Genomic DNA, 18,491 nt, shown 5'->3' with positions numbered 1-18,491 from the left:
AACCTCTCAACATTGTTATTGAATATCCTCTCCTGAAAGGACAGAGGAGCATTGATTAGTCCACTCTCTACCTGCAGCGCCATTGCAGCCTGGCCAACCCCATCTGAGGAGAACCTTGCAGGGCACATCCGAGTTGTGGCCCTCAAGCCGCAAAGCACCCAGTCAAAGCAGCCAGGGCTCAGCCCCTTGGCCAGTGCCGGCGTGGTTGACAGTTGGCACTCAGACTCTAACACCCCTGAGCTCCATGGGGGGGACGGTCATCCCAAAACAATTGAACACATAGACCCATGCCAACATGGTACTCACCCTTCCTGAGCGCACCCTTCCGTTCCTATATTCCAAAGGATGGTGATAACAAAACTAGCATGAATTTAATTAAAAACAACACTAATCAACAGAAGACTTGTGCGTACTCTGTCACAAAGGGATAAATTGGTACTTAACGAAATTTGCCTCAATCTGAACTTTTTTTAAAGCCTTGTGTACAAAATAAACACCTCTAACAATCTTGTATTAATGCGATGCAAAGCAAAAGGCCCTCCCACACACACTCTCCACAGGCAGCATTGGTGGTGCCTATTTGTTTAATGTGTTTTCAAGAGCTGAATGGAAAATGTGTAGGACAGTAAAGTTAATTATACAATCAGATGGTGGGGTGGTTCTACAGGAAGTGGCTGGAAACACACACACATCTCTTAAGCAGACGTGGCTTTTTTTTAAAACAGAAGTGCTGGGTGTTCATTCTTTGTAATGCTCAGTGCAGAGGGGAATTGGTGTTAGATTTCTGCAAACATCAAATCAGCCTATGCACCAATAAAATCTGGAAAATAAATAGATGAAAGTTAGAAATCGCGATTCGCTCGCACCAGTGAAGAAAGTTGTAAACACAATAACACAGGAGTGGGTGAGATGGCATTTTTTGATGTGAATTTTCACGTTGCATTTTATTGACCTGTATTGTATAATTATGTGTTTCAAATTAGTTAACAGTTTTAGTGAGTTGATGCAATATGCAAAGGAGGGTCAGAAAAAGGATGATTACTACAATACTACACCTATTACTCTGGTTAGTTACACCCTTGTTCAAAAAGGGTGTAGGAATAAATCCGGCAACTACAGGCCAGTCAGTTTAACTTTAGTGATCTGGAAGATTTTGAAAACTATAATCTTGGTCAAAATTAACAGTTGGACTAGTGTGGATTAATTAAGTAAAGCCAACACAGATTTGTTAAATGCAAATCATATTTAACTAACTTGATTGTGTTTTATGGTGAGGTAACAGTAAGGGTTGATGAGGGTAATACAATTAATGTGATGTATATGGAATTCCAAAAATAATTTGAGAAAGTCCCACATAATAGCCTTATCAGCAAAGTTGAAAACCAAGAATAATACAGATAGTGACAACACGAATAAAACGTTGGCTGAGTGACATGGACCAGAGAGTAGTGGTGAACTGTTGTATTTTTTTTGGACTGGAGGAAGGCATACAATTGGATTCCCCAGGGTCAGTACTAGGGTCACTGCTTTTAATATATATTAATGACCTAGACTTGAGTGTACAGAGCAAAATTTGAAAATGACATAAAGCTTGGAAGCACAGTAAGGGGGATTGTGATCGACTTCAAGAGGACACAGACAGGATGGTGGAATTGGCAATTGTGTGACAGATGAAATTTAACACAGAGAAGTGGATAGTGATACATTTTGATAGAAAGAACAAGGTGAGACAACTTAACTAAAGGGTACAGTTCTAAAATCAATATAGGAACTAGAATTGGGGCATATGTGCACAAATCTGTGCAGGTTGAGAAAATGGTTAAAAAGGCATATGGGATCCTGGGCTATATAAATAGAGGCATAGAGTGCAAAAGCAAGAAGTTATGTTGAACCTTAATAAAATACTAGCTTGGCCTTAACTGGAATATTCTGTCCAATTCTGGGAATTAAGACGGATGTTAAAGTTCTAAAGAGAGTGCAGAAAAGATTAACGTAAGTGTTCCAGGGATAGTGGACTTCAGTTACATGACTAGATTGGAGAAGCTGGCATTGGTCTCCCTAGGGAAAGTTCAGAAGAGATTTGATTGAGGTGTTCAAAATCATGAGCAATCTAACAGAGTAGATAGTGTGAAACTGTTCCCATTGGCAGAAGGGCCAAAAACCAAAGGACACATGTTTAAAGCGGATGGCCAAAGAATTAAACATAAAATAAGAAAAAACTTTTTAATGAGCATGTGGTTAGGATCATGAATACACCACCTAAGAGTGTAGCAAGGGCAGATTCAATTATGCCTTTCAAAAGGAAATTGGATAACCACCAGAAGGAATGAATTTGCAAAACCATGGAGAAAGGGCAAGGAACGGGGCTAACTAAGTTGCTCTTGTAGGACGCTGGCATGTCTCACCAAGTCAAATGACCTCTTTTTTTATTCATTCACAGGATGTGGGCTTCGCTGGCTGGGCCAGCACTTATAGCCCATCTCTAATTGCCCTTGAGAAGGTGGTGGTGAGCTGCCTTCTTGTACCGTTGCAGTCCATGTGGTGTAGGTACACGCACATTGCTGTTAGGGAAGGAGTTCCAGGATTTTGACCCAAGGACAGTGAAGGAACAGCGATATATTTTTGTGCTGTAACCATTCCATGATGCGATGATTCTAGTATATGTGGTTGTTTTCACTCATCAATGTAATGATTTCTATATAAAATTTCTACATTCACCATGAAAATAAACTGTTGTCAGCAAGAGATGAACAAAGACCACACAAAATTACAACTAAAATAATCAGTCAGCCCTACCAAGTGTTATTCACTCATTTAACATTAGAAGTATCTGCCAACACTCTAAACATGCCTCCGTAAACATATATATGAATTTACAATGTGTCCCTATATAAATGTTACATTTTAGTTCCCCTATTGACGATAGCCTGAAATCGCTTATAGGACAGCGTTATGTGTGACCAGACATCGCACGTCACTCACCCAGACCTGTTCTTGTTCTTGGTTCTGCCCCGCGTTCAGGACAGTGCAAAGAGATTGAGGGGAGCCGCTTGGAGAAAGAAGTTGCGAGTCGGAGAGTGTAAGACTCAGTGAGTGGATGAGTCTCAAGAGAGGGAGGCTGAGAGGCTGAGGGACCCGGACTGGACAAATGGTCGAGTGAGTGAGAGTAGAGCGGGCTCATTATTAACTCGCTTAATAGAAACTGCTCTCTCTGCTTTCAGAGTGGGACATTTAAAAAAAAAAGCTGGCGAAAAAAATTGACCCAGAATTTACAACAAAGTAACAGGGTTTCCCACGTTAATAAAGAGCGGGAGTATAATTAAAACAGACTGTCCTGTTTCCTTCAGATTAAAGTGAAATACAATCTCCGAGTTTCGAGTAAAGACTTTATTAAACTTTTTTTACTGTTTGGAATATGAATATTTTCAACCAATGTTTTTGACCTTGAGTAATAATACTTTAGTCTTATAAAACGAGTCTATCTAGTTCATCATTTCAGTGATTTGTAAGATATTTTCCTCTCGATAGATTTCACTGAGGTGAATTACTGACTGCTCTTTAATATTATTATTATTTGCACTGTAAGGTTAGGGGCTTTATTAAACCTGTGAAGTGTGGGTGGTGAAATGAGATAATCTTCAAATCTAGCCGAACTATTAAAGAATTGAACTGAAGCAGAAAATCTGAAATAATAACCGAACATCGACCTGAAACGTTCCCTCTGCTCTCTCTCCACAGGCGCTGCCTGACCTGCTGAGTATTTCCAGCATTTCCTGCTCTTGTTTAAGGAATTGGTTTGTTCTGAAGTGTCAGCGAGCAGATCATTGTGGCTCTGCCTGGAGCGACTCTGGGATTTATACAGACGGCCAGAATTTGCACTGTGACTCCAGCTGCTCTTTCTCAAACCCTGGTTTGATTTGCTGAACGGGTGTGGTTTTGAGAAGGGAATGTTAGAAAGTGTATCTCCAGGTAAGTGCTCACTGGAGCCGACGGACAGAGCACAGTTGGCGGGAAAGCTGATGTTGTGCGGACTTTCCCGCGGTAAGGGGTGAAGCCGCGCTCATTATTGGAAATGTATTCAGGGGATTACCGGTCAGGTTGCTAAAGGATAAATGGGATTTTTATATTTATCAATCTAAAACCGAGTTTATACCAAGCTTCTTGCGACCATAGCCCACTTTAAAGGCGCTATATAAATGCAAGTTGATTGAAATGTGAATTGAAACTTGGGATGTTATTTAGTAGGAGTTAACATTTTTTTAAAAAGCTCAATATGTGAAAGTAACCCTTTAGTTGCAAACCTAGTTTTCTCTTTAACTTCAATTCCAGAGTTCCTTCTTCATAGAATTCTCTGCGGCTATTTCGATAAGTGGATTGGCCAAATGATGTCCATTTTAAAATTCAAATTGAACAAATTCTTCCTGCAGGAAAATAATAAAAAAAAGAATTATAGTTTCGTGAATTGCATTTGGTGATAAAGCAGAATCTAAAGACAAATATCACATCATTAAACCAGAGCGCTATACAAGAAATTAATTCGATATTCAAAGTGCAGAGGTTTTTTTAACCCTATGTCTCGTTTTAAGTGAATCCCGTTTTCATTAATATTTTCTACCCTTTAGTTGATTTTATATCAATGGGTAAAGATTAGCTGTAGCAAGATGCTTATAATTTGAAACCACATCATCTACAAAACGCACACTTCGCCTGCTGCATTCTAAGTGGAAATATTTCGGAATGTTGTGTTATCTTTGTTAATATTCATTCATGCATGACGTTTTTAAACTTTGAGAAATACCTCAACTTGGTTAACGTCAGAAACGATAAATATTGTTCTCACTACATTTTGTATTTGTTAAAGTCGATCATCTCACTTAAATTCTAATTATAAAAATCAAGAACGTAAGTAATTGAAAAAAAATCAAGTGAATCGAGAGACAGTTAGCTCCACCACGCTTTCTCTCTCACACACACACAATGGTAAGTATTTAGAATAGATTTCCCTTAATCGTAAATTCGATTGACACCTTCATTAAAGAGCTGGATCATTAGGATTTAGATTATTACCATTGTATGGGGTATCTGGGCATAAAGTAGGCATAGATAATTAATTATACCCCAGCACACAGTGGATCAATGGGTCACAATGGATCCAGCCCTGTTAGGATCATGAGAATGCCCCGTGAAATCCAACCGGTTGTGATTGGATTACCTAGACTGTAATATTAGATTGATCTCCTGGGATCCCTTATTTTCCTGTGACTGATGATTGAAATATATAACTTCATCTTGGTATGTGATAGTTTTTTTTTAAAGAAAATACATTTATTGTCAGATTAATATCAGGCGGATCTTCACAGTCATTTTGCATATTTTATTTGCATCACCTGGTTCATTTTGTGTGTGGAGGTAAAATTAAGTCAGAAATGGAAACGGACATTTCTGGCATTTACTGCTGCACATCCGAAAATGAAAGGCTGAACAAGAAGAGTTTAATATTGTAATTATGTATGTTAATTACAACTATTCGTAAGTACTTGCACTTGTACTTTCTAGAACGATAGGCTGCAAAAGAATATGATGCTGTTTCATTGAAAATTTTAAATGATCATTTTATGACTGAATATAGTGTGAGAAGGGATTAATAATAGGGGTAGTGGGTAAAAGTTGGAAGCTGTCTCAAAGTTAACACATTTGTTGCTGTTACACAAAGCCGCTTGCCCTCACATGGCCAGCTTCTTCTGCAATTTCTCTGTGGTCTCGACCACAGGCTTCTCACTACAGAAGATGTATCTTTTAATGGGTCAGTAGGAGGTGAGATATAGATAGCATGAAACAGATGAAGTGAATATATTATCTCCTGTGGTTTACTGCTTTGCTGTTGCAAATTCACTCCCCTTGCCTAGAAACCCAACAGACTTGTGACTGACAAATTATGGTGATGCCTTGCATTCCCGTTTATAAAACAAGCAAACATACCACTCCTGAAACATTACATTGTGTTCCTTCATGGGGTCGGACACCATACTATTTATGAAGAATCTTGAAATAATTTCAAACATTCGTGGACAAGATGTAAGATAATGCTTCATGATAGTCAATTTTCTATCTCAAACCTCTTTCTTCGTCATACCTTTTCTTGTCTTTCTTAATTTTATCAAAACTATTCCTATCACTGCTCCTCTAAGCTTTCCCCCCATTGTAAGTTCCAAAAGCATCATTTTACATGCTCTTTATCTTCACTTCATTCTTACTCATTCTTCCCTGGGACTTCAAAACTGTACATCTCTGCACATTTATTTCCAATTATCTCTTTCTTCTCAAATGGTTACAGTTTTAATGCCCAGGCTTGGCAGCAAATAACCATGGCTCTCAAATTATCAGAATTCATACTTCCCTCAGTCCTGGTGGTCTCTTGTACATTATTGATATTTTTCAATTTAAGAATAGCATGCCTCAACATACTCCAATTGAGAGGAAGTTAGATTCTGATGAAAAGACAGTGTTGTTACTCAACAAATTTCTTTTATTCTTCTACAGATGACATTCTCTTATGATCAACCATGGCAAACAAGATAAAAAACAAATAGTACACAACACAGATATGAGGAAATTGGTCCTCTTTAATATGAAAATACGGGCATTGCTTTCAGGTAAAGGAAATTATTAACTTAATCGTTCTGCAGAAAGATAAATATTCATCAACTTAATACAGATATTTGTTTCCCATTCTAGTATTCCATTTGCTTACACTGTGTGAGACTGAGATCTCAGCTGTAGCCAAAACTACCATTAATGCCATTGTGGGAGAACAGGTTTTGTTCCCTGTACGTAACCAATGTGGAGCTCAGTATGAAATAACACTTGTAGCAAAATCACCAATTCATGCTAAACTTGCTTCATGGGGATCCAACACGTCTGACAAACAACCAACGTATGAAAACAGACTTCAAAGGAGCATGAATAATTCTGTGATGCTGCAAAATGTGCAGATTAACGACACTAAATTATATGGAATACAATTCGATTGCTACAGCATAACAGTGACAGAGACAAGTGAAACATTATTTGATTTGCAAGTGTTTGGTAAGTTAATTTAATAATATAACTTTAATATAAAACTAAGGTTTTCAAACTCAATGTGAGTCTGAGACAATTACTAGAAGGCTTAATAGTGTGTTCACTCATTGAGGAGGCTCCAGGCTTCTGCTCAGGACTCCAGCTGAGATCAATAATGTGGTAGAGGGGGAGGAAGGCAGTATGTGCACTCTGTGGGCTCCCTTCTCATTATCCCAGACCTGTTATTTATACAGGAAGCTCATCAGCGTCTGAAAACCGAGCATATGGGTTAAAATTTTGAATATGTCTCCTAAATCAAGGCCTGTTGTGCATTTCCAGCTTTTGTGTTAACTCATTTAAACTGTGGGAACTTTATAGAATTAACTGGATATTTAGTATGGATAGAGCTTTACTGACAATACATTTACATCAAGCTCATGTTTGTGTGGCTGATTGACCAAGCATTATACACATTTCAGATTTTTGTACTTTTCTAGAATGCAACCAATTACTTATTTCCTCCTAAAATGTAAAATGGTGAAATTCAAGAAATATTAAGTCTTAACATTCACCTCCTAACTGTTGTCTCTATTTCAGAGCCAGTTTCCAAGCCTTTGATAACAATAAATTGTTCAGCTACAATTATCACCCTGAGCTGCTCAGTCTCCAGGGGAACAAATGTCACATTTCTCTGGGAAAAATCTTTGTCTGGAGTCATCAACACAACCTATAATGGGGCAGAACTAGTGATAGAGCATGTTAGCGAACGTGAACAATACCTATACAGATGCATAGGAGAGAATCCAGTCAGCAATGCAAGCAGTGATCCAAGCATCATAAAGCAGTGTAATAGGAAGAATGCTAAAGGTGAGCGATTATATAAATTTCTCGTTCTGCTGTGCTTAACCATTTCAATCCTCTCCTGGCCAGCCTCTTATCCTCCACTCTCGGAAAACTTGAGCTCATCCAAAACTCTGCTGCCTGTATCCTTACTCACACCAAGTTCCATTCACCCACCCTTGTGCTCACTGACCTACACTGGCACCTTGTCCAGCAGCTTGTTGGTTTTTAAATCCTCTGCCTTATTTTCAAGTTGTTCTATGGCCTCACCTCACCCTATTTCTGTAACCTTCTCCAGCCCTACAACCCTCTGAGATTTCTGTACTGCTCCAGTTTTCACCTCTTGCATGGCCCTGATTTTAACTGCTCTTCATTGGCTGCTGCTTTTTCAGCTGCCTAGGCCCTAAATTCAGAAATACCCTCTGTAATCCTCTCTGAGTTTCAATCACTCTCTTCTCCTTTAAGATGTTTCTTAAAACTTCTCTCTTTGGCCAAGCATTTGGCTATCTATCCGAGTGTGAATCAATATCAGATTTGTTTGATTTGATCCTGTGTTTACTATGTAAAAGTTGCTATATAAATGCAAATTGTTGTTGTCAAAATGAGAATCAGGGAACTGATACAGAAGTACTTTTTTCATTCAGATACTGAGAACAAATAAATGGATCTATTCCACACAGGTACTCTCAAGCTTGGTGAAAATTGATGTTATTGGACATGGGAGAGAGGGTGTCCATTGTTCTAATAATTTGACTCTATTTATGTTTCAGTTGGCTTGCTGAAAAGGCAAGGTCTTCTGAACACATATAGCATAACATAACATGCGTTATTAATTCAAGTCACAGCTGCATCAACTTTTGATCCATGCACCATTAATTTCCGTTGCATTTCTCTTGATCATCTGCTGTAACTTCAGAGTTTCAAAGAATATCTTTTCTAGTAGAAGTAACAGTACATTGATATAGTTACACGGCTGTACTGACTTGTGATCGTTTACAGTGGAAGTTGAGAGTACATTGTTAGTTAAGGATATTTATAAGTCAGTCTCAGCTCAGTTGTAGCATTCTGACCTCTGAATTAAAAGATTGGGATTTCAGACTCCACTCTAGAGAGTTGAATAATTTCATGGAATACTGTTGGAGGCACTGTCTTACAATAAAATATTCAGCCTTCTGAGGTGAATATAAAGATCCCATGACAGTATACAATGAGGAACAAGGAGTTCTCTGTGTTCTGGCAAACATTTATCCCACAACCAATATTACAAAGACTGATTATCTGGTCATCTGTCTTTTTGCTGTTTGTGGGACGTTACTGCACAAATTTGCTGCCAGGTTTCACAATAGTGACTACATTTTCAGAAGTAATTCATTGGTTGCGAATCATTCTGGAGACACTCATGAGGTTGTGATAGGTGATATATAAATGTGAATTATTTATTTTTCTTTACACTGAGCATTACTTGACAATTTTTTATTCTGTCATGAGGTGTGGGTACCACTTTTGTTTTCTATCCCTGAGAAGATAGTGGTGAGCTGCCTCTTGAACCACTGCAGGTGTAGGTACATCCACAATGCTATCTACTTTTCTGTAGTAGTTTCGTACAATGGAGTGGCTTGCTAGGCTATTTCAGTGAGCAGTTAAGAATAAACCACATTGCTGTGGACCTGGAGTAGCATGTAGGCGAGATCAGGTAAGGACAGCAGATTTTCTTCCCTAAATTCACATGAGCGAACCAGACAGGTTTTTATGACAGTCAACGGTAGTTTCATGGTCACTGTTACTGAGACTAGCTTTTTCCATATTTTTATTAATTAAATTTAAATTCCACCAATTGCCATTCAAACCTGTCCCCCCCCAGAGCATTAGCCTGGTCACCTGGATTACTCGCTCATTGACACTAAACCACTGTTGCCCCACTTCCTTGACACTGTTTGTTCTCCCATTGTATCTTCGATATTTCGAATCAACATTAGTGCCAACTTAATGCTGACTAACCCAAGGCTGTGTTAGGCAGATTTTTGATTGACAATGGAGTCAGGAGTTATGGGGGTTGTGCAGGGGGGAGGTGAGCAGACAGGAGTGGCGTTAAGGCCACATCAGATCAGCCATGATCTGACTGAATGGTGCAGCAGGCTCAATGGGCTGAATGCCCTACACCTACTCCGATTTCCTGTGTTCTAATCCTTTCCATCCATAGCAATCGGGACATGTTCTTGATTTGACAGGACCCAACAAGTACCAACATCCCCTTAGCAATAGAGCTGAAGTCAGATCTTTTTAATGGTTATTTAAAAAAGGGTCAAAGGTTTGAAAAATGTTTGCTGGCAGAAACTCTTAAACAGCATTAGATATTATTGAATATTAAAGGATTATAAATAAAAGTGTTCAGCAATTCTCAGTTGCTGAAACTATCCACAGCTCTTCATTTCATACTGCTTGTAAAAAAAAAATGACAATGGAAAAGCTGCAGTCTAAACCAAACTGAGCCATGCCATTGATTTGCCGTGAGCACCACAAGCAGTTGTAAAGGTACCACATTCAATATTGTGCGTTCAGTATTTTATAATTGAATACAGCACTCACTTGAACACTATCAAGAGCAAACACCATAGAGGGATTCCACTGTGCATGTAACAAAGTCCTGTGTAGAGAATGCGCAGTCACATTTCCAAGTCAAAAGTATAAATAAAGTAGGAAGCCATCTAATCATATTCTGTGGGTTCTCTTCTCTGAGTTTAATTGTGTGGCCTCTTCAGCTAAAGGTTTACAATTATTCATAGAACTTCCCTCAACACTTAGGGCTGAATAATGTGGTCGCTCGCCGACAGCAGGTTCTGCACACGGAAGTCGGTGGCATTCCAACTTCCGGGTCCGCCATCAGTGCGCGTCCGATAATACGCTAATTGCCCTGAATTAGCGGCAAAGGCGGCTTACAGACCATCCTGCCCAAAGAGTGCTTAAGGGTGAGGTGTCCAGGGTCGGAAGCTGCAGGCACCTGGAACAAGATAATGGTCAGCATTTTAAAGTGTCCACTTGCACTTGACAGTGTCAGGGGACCCATCAGATGATCAATAGAGGAGATGTATATCTTCACTATACATAGTGAAGATTTGTGTAGCTTCCAGTCTGGTCAGGTAAGTCAATTTAAACTTTAGCTAAATTAAAAGGAAAATGCTACGGATGCTGGAAATCTGAAATAAAAACAGAAAATGCAGGAAAAAAACAGCAGGTCTGTCTGCCGGCACCTGTAGAGAGAGAAACAAAGTTAACGTTTCGAGTCCGTTGATTTCTTCAGAGCTGAAGAGAGGTAGAAATATAGTGGGTTTTATACTGTGGAAGGGAGGGGGTGGAGCAGCTGGAGCAAAATAGGTCAGGGATAGATGGGAGCTCAGGAGAGATTTGACAAATATGTCATGGACACAAGATGAAGGAAGTGGCAGTGGTAATGGTAGTGTTAAAGACTAAGGGAGGTGCTAATAGTGACAAAAAGGTGGGATAGCAGAACCGGGGTCTTGGCTCCCTGAGAGTAAAACATAAGAACAAGTTACAGACTGACCCTGTGTGGGGGAGTGGGTTGGGAAAAAATATCAACATGGAGGACAGATTTCATGGTCTAAATTTGTTGAATTCGGTGCTAAGTGCAGAAGACTATAAAATGACTAATCGGAAGGTGAGGTGCTGTTCCTGCAGTTCCCCAAAAGCAAACTGGAGGAACAGCACCTCGTCTTCCGATTAGGCACTTTACAGCCTTCCGTGCTTAACAATGACTTCAGCAAATTCAGACCACGAACTCTGTCCACCATGTTGATATTTTTTCCCAACCCACTCCCCCCCACAAGGCCAGTCTGTAACTTGTTCTTATGTTTTGCTTTCAGAGAGGGCTGACCCTTGCTCTGCTATTAACACATTCTCCTATCTGATCTTTATGCAACTTTTAGCACCTGACTTAGTCTTTAACACTGAATCACCACCCCCTTTGTCCTGTGTCCATGACATCTTTGTCAATCTCTCCTGAGCTCCCACCTATCCCTGACCTTTTTTGCTCCACCTGCTCCAAACCCTCTCTTCAATAGTATAAAACCCATTACATTCCTTCCTCTCTTCAGCTCTGAAGAAGTCATATGGGCTCAAAATGTTAACTCTGTTTCTCTCTCCACAGATGCTATCAGGCCTGTGGAGCATTTCCCAGCATTTTCTGTCTTTATTTTAAATTTTAGCGAATCTCTGCCAACCATGTCAAACTTCATAGGTGGCAAAAGTTATAAAATTCTGCAATCTCCCACTTTTGGCATTGAGGAGTTGTACATTTATTACATACAGCTATGCAAAGATGTCTGTGCCATTGGAGAGTACGGAGAGGCATTTTGGAAGGGGCAAAGCTGCCTTGACATTCAGTGAGGCCGCCCTTGGTGCCTTCCTCCATGCAGTACATGATAGACATCACCAGCTCATGCCAAGCACTGGGAAGAGGAGTAAGTCCAGGCAGACTCATGCTGCATGGGAGGAGGTGGACGATGAGTTCAACAGTGTTGAGGACTTGGTCCCAGTGCCACAAAAGGCTCAATGACCTCATGAGGTTAGTTGCAGGTAGCTAGATCTCTGCCTGTATACCCGTGGGGCAGCATAAGTTCATCTGTTGCTCCACTGAGGGTTTTTGGGCTCCTTCTGACCCTTGGGGTCTGGGTCCGCCCTGTCCCCTTCCTGAGGAACCACAGCATCCTGAGCATCCCTGTGTTCCCAGCCTCCTCTCGCCCTTCTCCTAATCTCCAAACTGAGGCAACAATGCCCATCTGGGTTTCTCAGACATTTTTCACTCCTCACCACTGGTTAATGGACAGGAAAATGAGCCCTGTGAATCAGAGGAGAATTCTCCTCATGAAAAATATCCAAAAGGTTCCCCTGTCCAGTCAAATGAGCAGGCTCTGCAGTCAATAGAATTTGAAATGCAAAGCTCAGACTCTGGTCTCAGCTACAGTTTTAAAATCCGCCCAGACAAGCTTACCCTTAAAAAAAACAGATTCCCCACCTGTTGTAAACCTCGTACTGAAGGCGTGTCATTGCCACCTGACCATATTATTGCAGTGAGATGGGTAGTTAATTAGTTGATTTGCCTTTTAAATTGATATTTAAATAATGCAGCCGGGTTCCCGACTTTTTGGCCCACCAAAGTATTATCGGAAACTGACGTTAGACGTCATCACACCCCATAATACGCTCCGGAAAGTGATCTTTGAGTGTAAAATTCAGCCCTTAGCTTCTAACTGAGCTATATTTAAATCATTCCCACACCAAGAACCTAAGCAGCAATCATAATAAAAGACAGAGCCTGTAAATGCAGCCCCACCTTAGAATTTAAACATCACCATCATGCTCCAAATCTCAGAACCACAGCAATGAACTGGGAGACTGGCAATTAATTAGTTTGTTTTTTAAAAAGCATTGACCTCAAGTTGAAGGATAGATCTCTTAACCTGTTTTTTCTTGCATTTCCCAGAACTTAGGGTCTCTACCTATGAATGCAAACAAAGAAAGTAAATTGCTCATATAACACAAAGCATAATAGCACAATTTCTGACATTTTCACTGTATTTTGCCTAAATCTATTGACATAGATTGACCATATACATAAATGGTAGAGTATAACTAATAAGTTCCTTTCACTCTGTCACATCATAAGTTGGTTAAACTGTCAATTCAGTCTTTTAATGCATGATAAATTTTAACCCCTCTCTGATTTATTCTAGGTTGGAAGGAACTGCACTGGATAAGTGCTGCAATAGTATGGCTTCTTGCTTTAATTTTATTTGTATTCATCCGCTACAAAGTAAAACGGACTGCTCGTAACAAAGCAAGCAGTAAGTACAACTGCTGTTATTAGACAAAACTATTATGATTCAGCAGGAGTTGAAGTATATTTATTATTTATTCCATGTATTGGAAGATCTATGGACAACAAAACCACTCATGAAAATATTCAGAAAGCACACAATTGGTTAAGATACTTCGGTCAGAATTTTGCCCTCGTCGGTTGGGCCGAGAAACCAACCGCTGCCTGTGATTGGGCCCCGACCGCGATTTCGCACTGGCTGGCCAATTACCATCCGCCAACCGAACGGTTGGATGGGCAAAAAATTCCAATCAATTAGTTGATTAAGGTCCTTAATAGGCAGCTTAATTGTCAGCAAGTGCACTGCCGACTCCTGCGTGCGCGCTGACCGAAATATTGCACGATGACGTTGGGACGCTCGCCCGACATCATCGCGCATCATTTTGCACTTATTTAGGTCAGACGCCAAGCGAAAAATTCTGGCCTTAGTTATTTCAGGACCAAGCATTGGGATTGAACTGCATTCTAAATCAAACAGGAATTTTATTTCAAAAATCCAGCTTCATAATTATTTGTTTGCATTTTTAATGATAATTATGAAACAAAAGACATAGTATTTCTAAACGTTTTATTCTTGCCGATTAAGAACATAAAGTGCATGGCTGGGTGGTTCCAAAATTAATACCTCTCAAATGCCTGCTCTCTCGGATATCTCGCAAATGCTGTCTGAAACGTTCCCAATGTCTGTCCCTGGACCATCCACTCCACACATTCATCAGCTTCTCCCAAAACTATTTCAGTCTAGGAACGTAGGATGATGAGTATACCATTCACCCCCTCAAGCCTTCCCCACCATTCAGTTAAATGATGGGTGATCCGTACCTCAACTTTATTAACCCACCTTCACTCTATATCCCTTGATACTCTTACACAATGAAAAAAATCTCAGGGCAGCTTTTTCCGGTCATCGAGCGGGGGTGGGGCCCACTCGCTGACGCATAAAATGACGTGGGGTGACGTCGGGCGTGCGTTCCGACATCTCCCCGCATCATTTAGATTTTCAGTTCGGCGGGCGTGCAGCCGACTCGGCTGTGTGCCCGCAGACCTGTCAACGACCTATTAAGGCCATTAAAAAAGTAATTGAAATGATTAATGGACCTGCCCGTCCAACCTTAAGGTTGGCGAGCAACAAAGAGCCCAGGTGGCCTTCTGAAAAAGCATGAAACCTCATCCATGGGTGGAATGAGGTTTCATGAGGGATTTAAAATTTTCAGAATATTTTTAAATGAAAGTAATGGACATGTCCCAGCTCATGTGATAGTGTCACATGAGGGGACCTGTGAGGAAAAGTTTTTCTAACCTTTTAAAATTTTTTATAAATTCAACCAATCTCCCTGAGGCAGCACTTTACTTCAGGCAGATCCGCGCGCATGCGTGAATTCCCGGTTCAGGGAATCCCCCCCCCACCCATACAGGGAGCGCTCAAGGCTTCCGAGCGGACGTCACGCTGGGCGTGGGCCCGCCCACGTAAAATGGTGGCACGCCCCCGATCAGTCTTGAAAGCTTGATTGAAACATCCTGAGGGTCTTGACAGTGTGGATGTGGAGAGGAGGTTTCCTCTTCTGGAAAAATCTAGAACTAGGGGTCACTATTTAAAAGTAAGGGGTCGCTCATTTAAAACAGAGATGAGGCAAAATTTTTTCACTCGGGGGATCGTGAGTCTTTGGAACTCTCTTCCTGAAAAGGCAGTGGAAGCAGAGTCTCTGAATGTTTTTAAGGCAGAAGTGGTAGATTCTCGGCAAGTAAGGGGGTGAAAGGTTATCGGCGGTCGGTGATTTGTAGGTTTCAGTCATGATCTTATTAAATGGCGGAGCAGACTCGAGGGGCTGAATGACCTACTCCTGCCCCTTGTTTGTATGTAATTACTCCAGCAGCAGACAGGCTTTAGCTGGGGATTCCAGATCTCTACTATCCTTTACATGAATGCATTTTCTCGGTTTACCTGCTAAGTGACCTAGTTCCAAATTTAAGATTGTATCCCTTAATTTTTGATACTCCCACAAGACAAAATAGTTTCTCTGTATCAACTTTAATCCTTTTAACATTTGAAACAGCTCAATCAGATCAATTTCTATACTCAAAGAAATACAAGCTAAGTTTCTACACGGCTACACAGATTGCATTGAATATACAGCACAGAAACAGGCCTCTCTGCCCAACTGCTACATGCTGGTGTTTATGCTCCACATGTACACCCTCCCATCCCTCTTCATCTAACCCTGTCAGGATAACATTTTATTCCTTTTTTCCCCATTTGTTTCTCTAGCTTCCCCTTAGATGCATCCATGCTATCCTCTACAAATATTGTTTGAGGAAGCAAGTTCCACTCTAACCACTCTCCCGTCAAGAAGTTTATGTAATTCTATTGTAATTTTTCTCTCCACAAACTACATAGAGAGGAATATTTTAGAGAAGTGTAGTTCCCCAGACTGTTGTGCGTTGAATGGCCAGAGCTGTACACTTGCATTTTGTTAGTCTGTTGAATCATGCATTTCTGACTAGTTTTCAAATAATAAAGTGATGTGAATCTCATGCATTTTTCCAGATACAGCAACACAAATAAGGTATGAAGAAATAACTTACCTCAAAGATGGAGCTATTGAAGCCACATATATTACAAGAATTGATTCAAGCTAAACACTGCCCATTATCTGCAGAATGCTACTTGTACTATTAGTCTCTTGGTGAAAAAACCGATTGTCAGTAAAAATGGAAGGAATAGAATCTCACTGGGCTGCAGAATGAGGATCACTGGTATGAGGTTTTTCATGAAGCTCTACTGTGTCAGAGACTGCAATAGAATTGTAAATTTTATGTTGCCACCACACTCTGACAAAACTGCAGTTTAGATCATTGCATTATGCATGCATGCTATGAGGCGGCAGACGCTGAATGCTTATCAGGGTCCTGACAATTTGTTCCACTGTCTGCTCTGGGGAACACTGGTCCCAATTGCATCACATTGTCTCTCCAACAGTAATCAGCACATTCATTTTGATGACTTATGTGCATTTTTAGCTTTGCTATGTTGCATGTGTGTGTATTAAAGGTGGAAATCCTATTCAGTGCTATTGGATATTGAACTTTACAGAGACATACATCCAGACAGTCAATCTTGTTCTGAAGTAAAGTTAAAACAAATATTGTGGTACATTTCCAACTTGCAGCACAAAATTGGCTCTGTGGATCAGCGATTTCAATGAAAACTGGAAAACATCTATGATTTACCCGATACACAATGCTGTTTTTGCACCTGGGTGACAAATTCCAAATCTGCCACCTGAAGTTGACTGTTGCAAACAGCAGCCATGATGTAAATTAACAACGTGCTTATATAACAAATGGAGTTTTATAAATCAATTCATCCTTTAATTTGTGGATGATATCAGCCAGGCTTCGACTTCTGGTTATTGTTCATTATTTGCAGGTGGAGGGGTATGCCTATGTCATTGCTTATGAGGGATAATAATGGACTCAGCTGTGACCACTAACCCAAAGTCTAATCACTTTCACCAACGATGAATAAACATTTACTTTGGGTACCAGGGCAACCAGGTGTATCCAACAAAAAGAGAAAAGAAATAAAGATTGGCGAAAGTTTTACAGCAAAGGTGGAGTTAACAGCCAACTCATACAACCACGTGTATAAGGAAAACAAGAATCAAGTGTATAGATTAACAACCATTGCAGCAATAATGCTGGAATTCTGCAAACATTGAATTTACTGTGGCCAGTTTGAGCACATTAATCTCAGCTGACACTTCTATGCAACTTGGACCAAGTGTTGCACTGTCAGTGGTGCCATCTTTCAAATGAGATTTTTTTTTTTTTTTTGCAAAAATATACTTTATTCATAAAATATCTTCAATCACATTCCAAACCATTTCAAAAACACCATTACAAGGGTACAATCCAGGTTAAACTTTTACAAATGTATCACCAGGTGCATCAGTACAAACAATATTACAATCATTTACAGCCTTTCATTTTGAGCTGTACAGCCCGAGGGGCTCTAAACAGTTCCCAGTCTCTCGGTGCGCTGTGGCAGAAAGGTCTTAGACAGCGACCCTTCCCCATTGCGCCTTTGCGGCAGCTGCCCCAAGCTTTAGTGCGTCCCTCAGCACGTAGTCCTGGACTTTGGATTGTGCCAGTCCGCAACAATCGGTCGGGGACAACTCTTTGCGCTGGAAGACCAACAAGTTTCGGGCAGACCAAAGCGCGTCTTTCACCAAGTTGATGATCCTCCAGCTGCAGTTGATGTTTGTCTCGGTGTGTGTCCCTGGGAACAGCCCGTAGAGCACAGAGTCCTGTGTCACAGAACTGCTCGGGATGAACCTCGACAGCAACCACTGCATCTCTCTCCAGACTTTCTTTGCAAAGGCACAATCCACAAGGAGGTGAACAACGGTCTCTTCCCCACCACAGCCACCTCGAGGGCAACGTGCAGAGGGGGTGAGACTCCTGGCGTGTAGGAAGGATCTGACGGGGAGGGCCTTTCTCACCACCAGCCAAGCTACGTCTTGGTGCTTGTTGGAAAGTTCTGGCGATGAGGCATTCTGCCAAATGACTTTGACAGTCTGCTCGGGGAACCATCCCACAGGGTCCACCCTCTCCTTTTCCCTCAGGGCCTCTAGGACGTTACGTGCTGACCACTGCCTGATGGACTTGTGGTCAAAGGTGTTTTTCTGCATAAATTTTTCCA

The 18,491-nt window shown here is 40.8% G+C and overlaps 1 protein-coding gene across 3 annotated transcripts; it reads left to right on the top strand.

The window, feature by feature from the left end:
• Positions 1 to 3,856: 3,856 nt before the first annotated feature.
• Positions 3,857 to 16,848, top strand: LOC144694163 (SLAM family member 5-like). 3 transcript variants are annotated; one of them, XM_078564510.1, is made up of 6 exons: positions 3,857 to 3,969; positions 6,541 to 6,653; positions 6,736 to 7,086; positions 7,657 to 7,926; positions 13,647 to 13,757; positions 16,335 to 16,848. In XM_078564510.1, the coding sequence occupies exons 2-6, from the start codon at positions 6,554 to 6,556 to the stop codon at positions 16,424 to 16,426; spliced, it is 924 nt and encodes a 307-aa protein (XP_078420636.1). In that variant the 5' UTR covers positions 3,857 to 3,969; positions 6,541 to 6,553; the 3' UTR covers positions 16,427 to 16,848. The 3 variants fall into 3 exon arrangements, with proteins under 3 accessions (XP_078420636.1, XP_078420637.1, XP_078420638.1); XM_078564511.1 differs by having other exon boundaries at positions 3,857 to 4,041; XM_078564512.1 differs by lacking the exon at positions 3,857 to 3,969 and adding an exon at positions 5,899 to 6,075.
• Positions 16,849 to 18,491: the final 1,643 nt, after the last annotated feature.

The sequence above is a fragment of the Cetorhinus maximus genome, chromosome 19, assembly GCF_964194155.1.
Source record: "Cetorhinus maximus chromosome 19, sCetMax3.hap1.1, whole genome shotgun sequence".
Lineage (NCBI taxonomy): Eukaryota > Metazoa > Chordata > Chondrichthyes > Lamniformes > Cetorhinidae > Cetorhinus > Cetorhinus maximus.
This window is presented reverse-complemented; position numbering and strand designations above follow the sequence as displayed.

Bases quoted from the DNA above. Each gene is read 5' to 3' on its own strand.
- LOC144694163 (XM_078564510.1), top strand. From the start codon at position 6,554: ATGATCAACCATGGCAAACAAGATAAAAAACAAATAGTACACAACACA. The intron at 6,654-6,735 runs GTAAAGGAAATT...TTCCCATTCTAG, and splicing joins AATACGGGCATTGCTTTCAG to TATTCCATTTGCTTACACTG. The intron at 7,087-7,656 runs GTAAGTTAATTT...TCTCTATTTCAG, and splicing joins ATTTGATTTGCAAGTGTTTG to AGCCAGTTTCCAAGCCTTTG.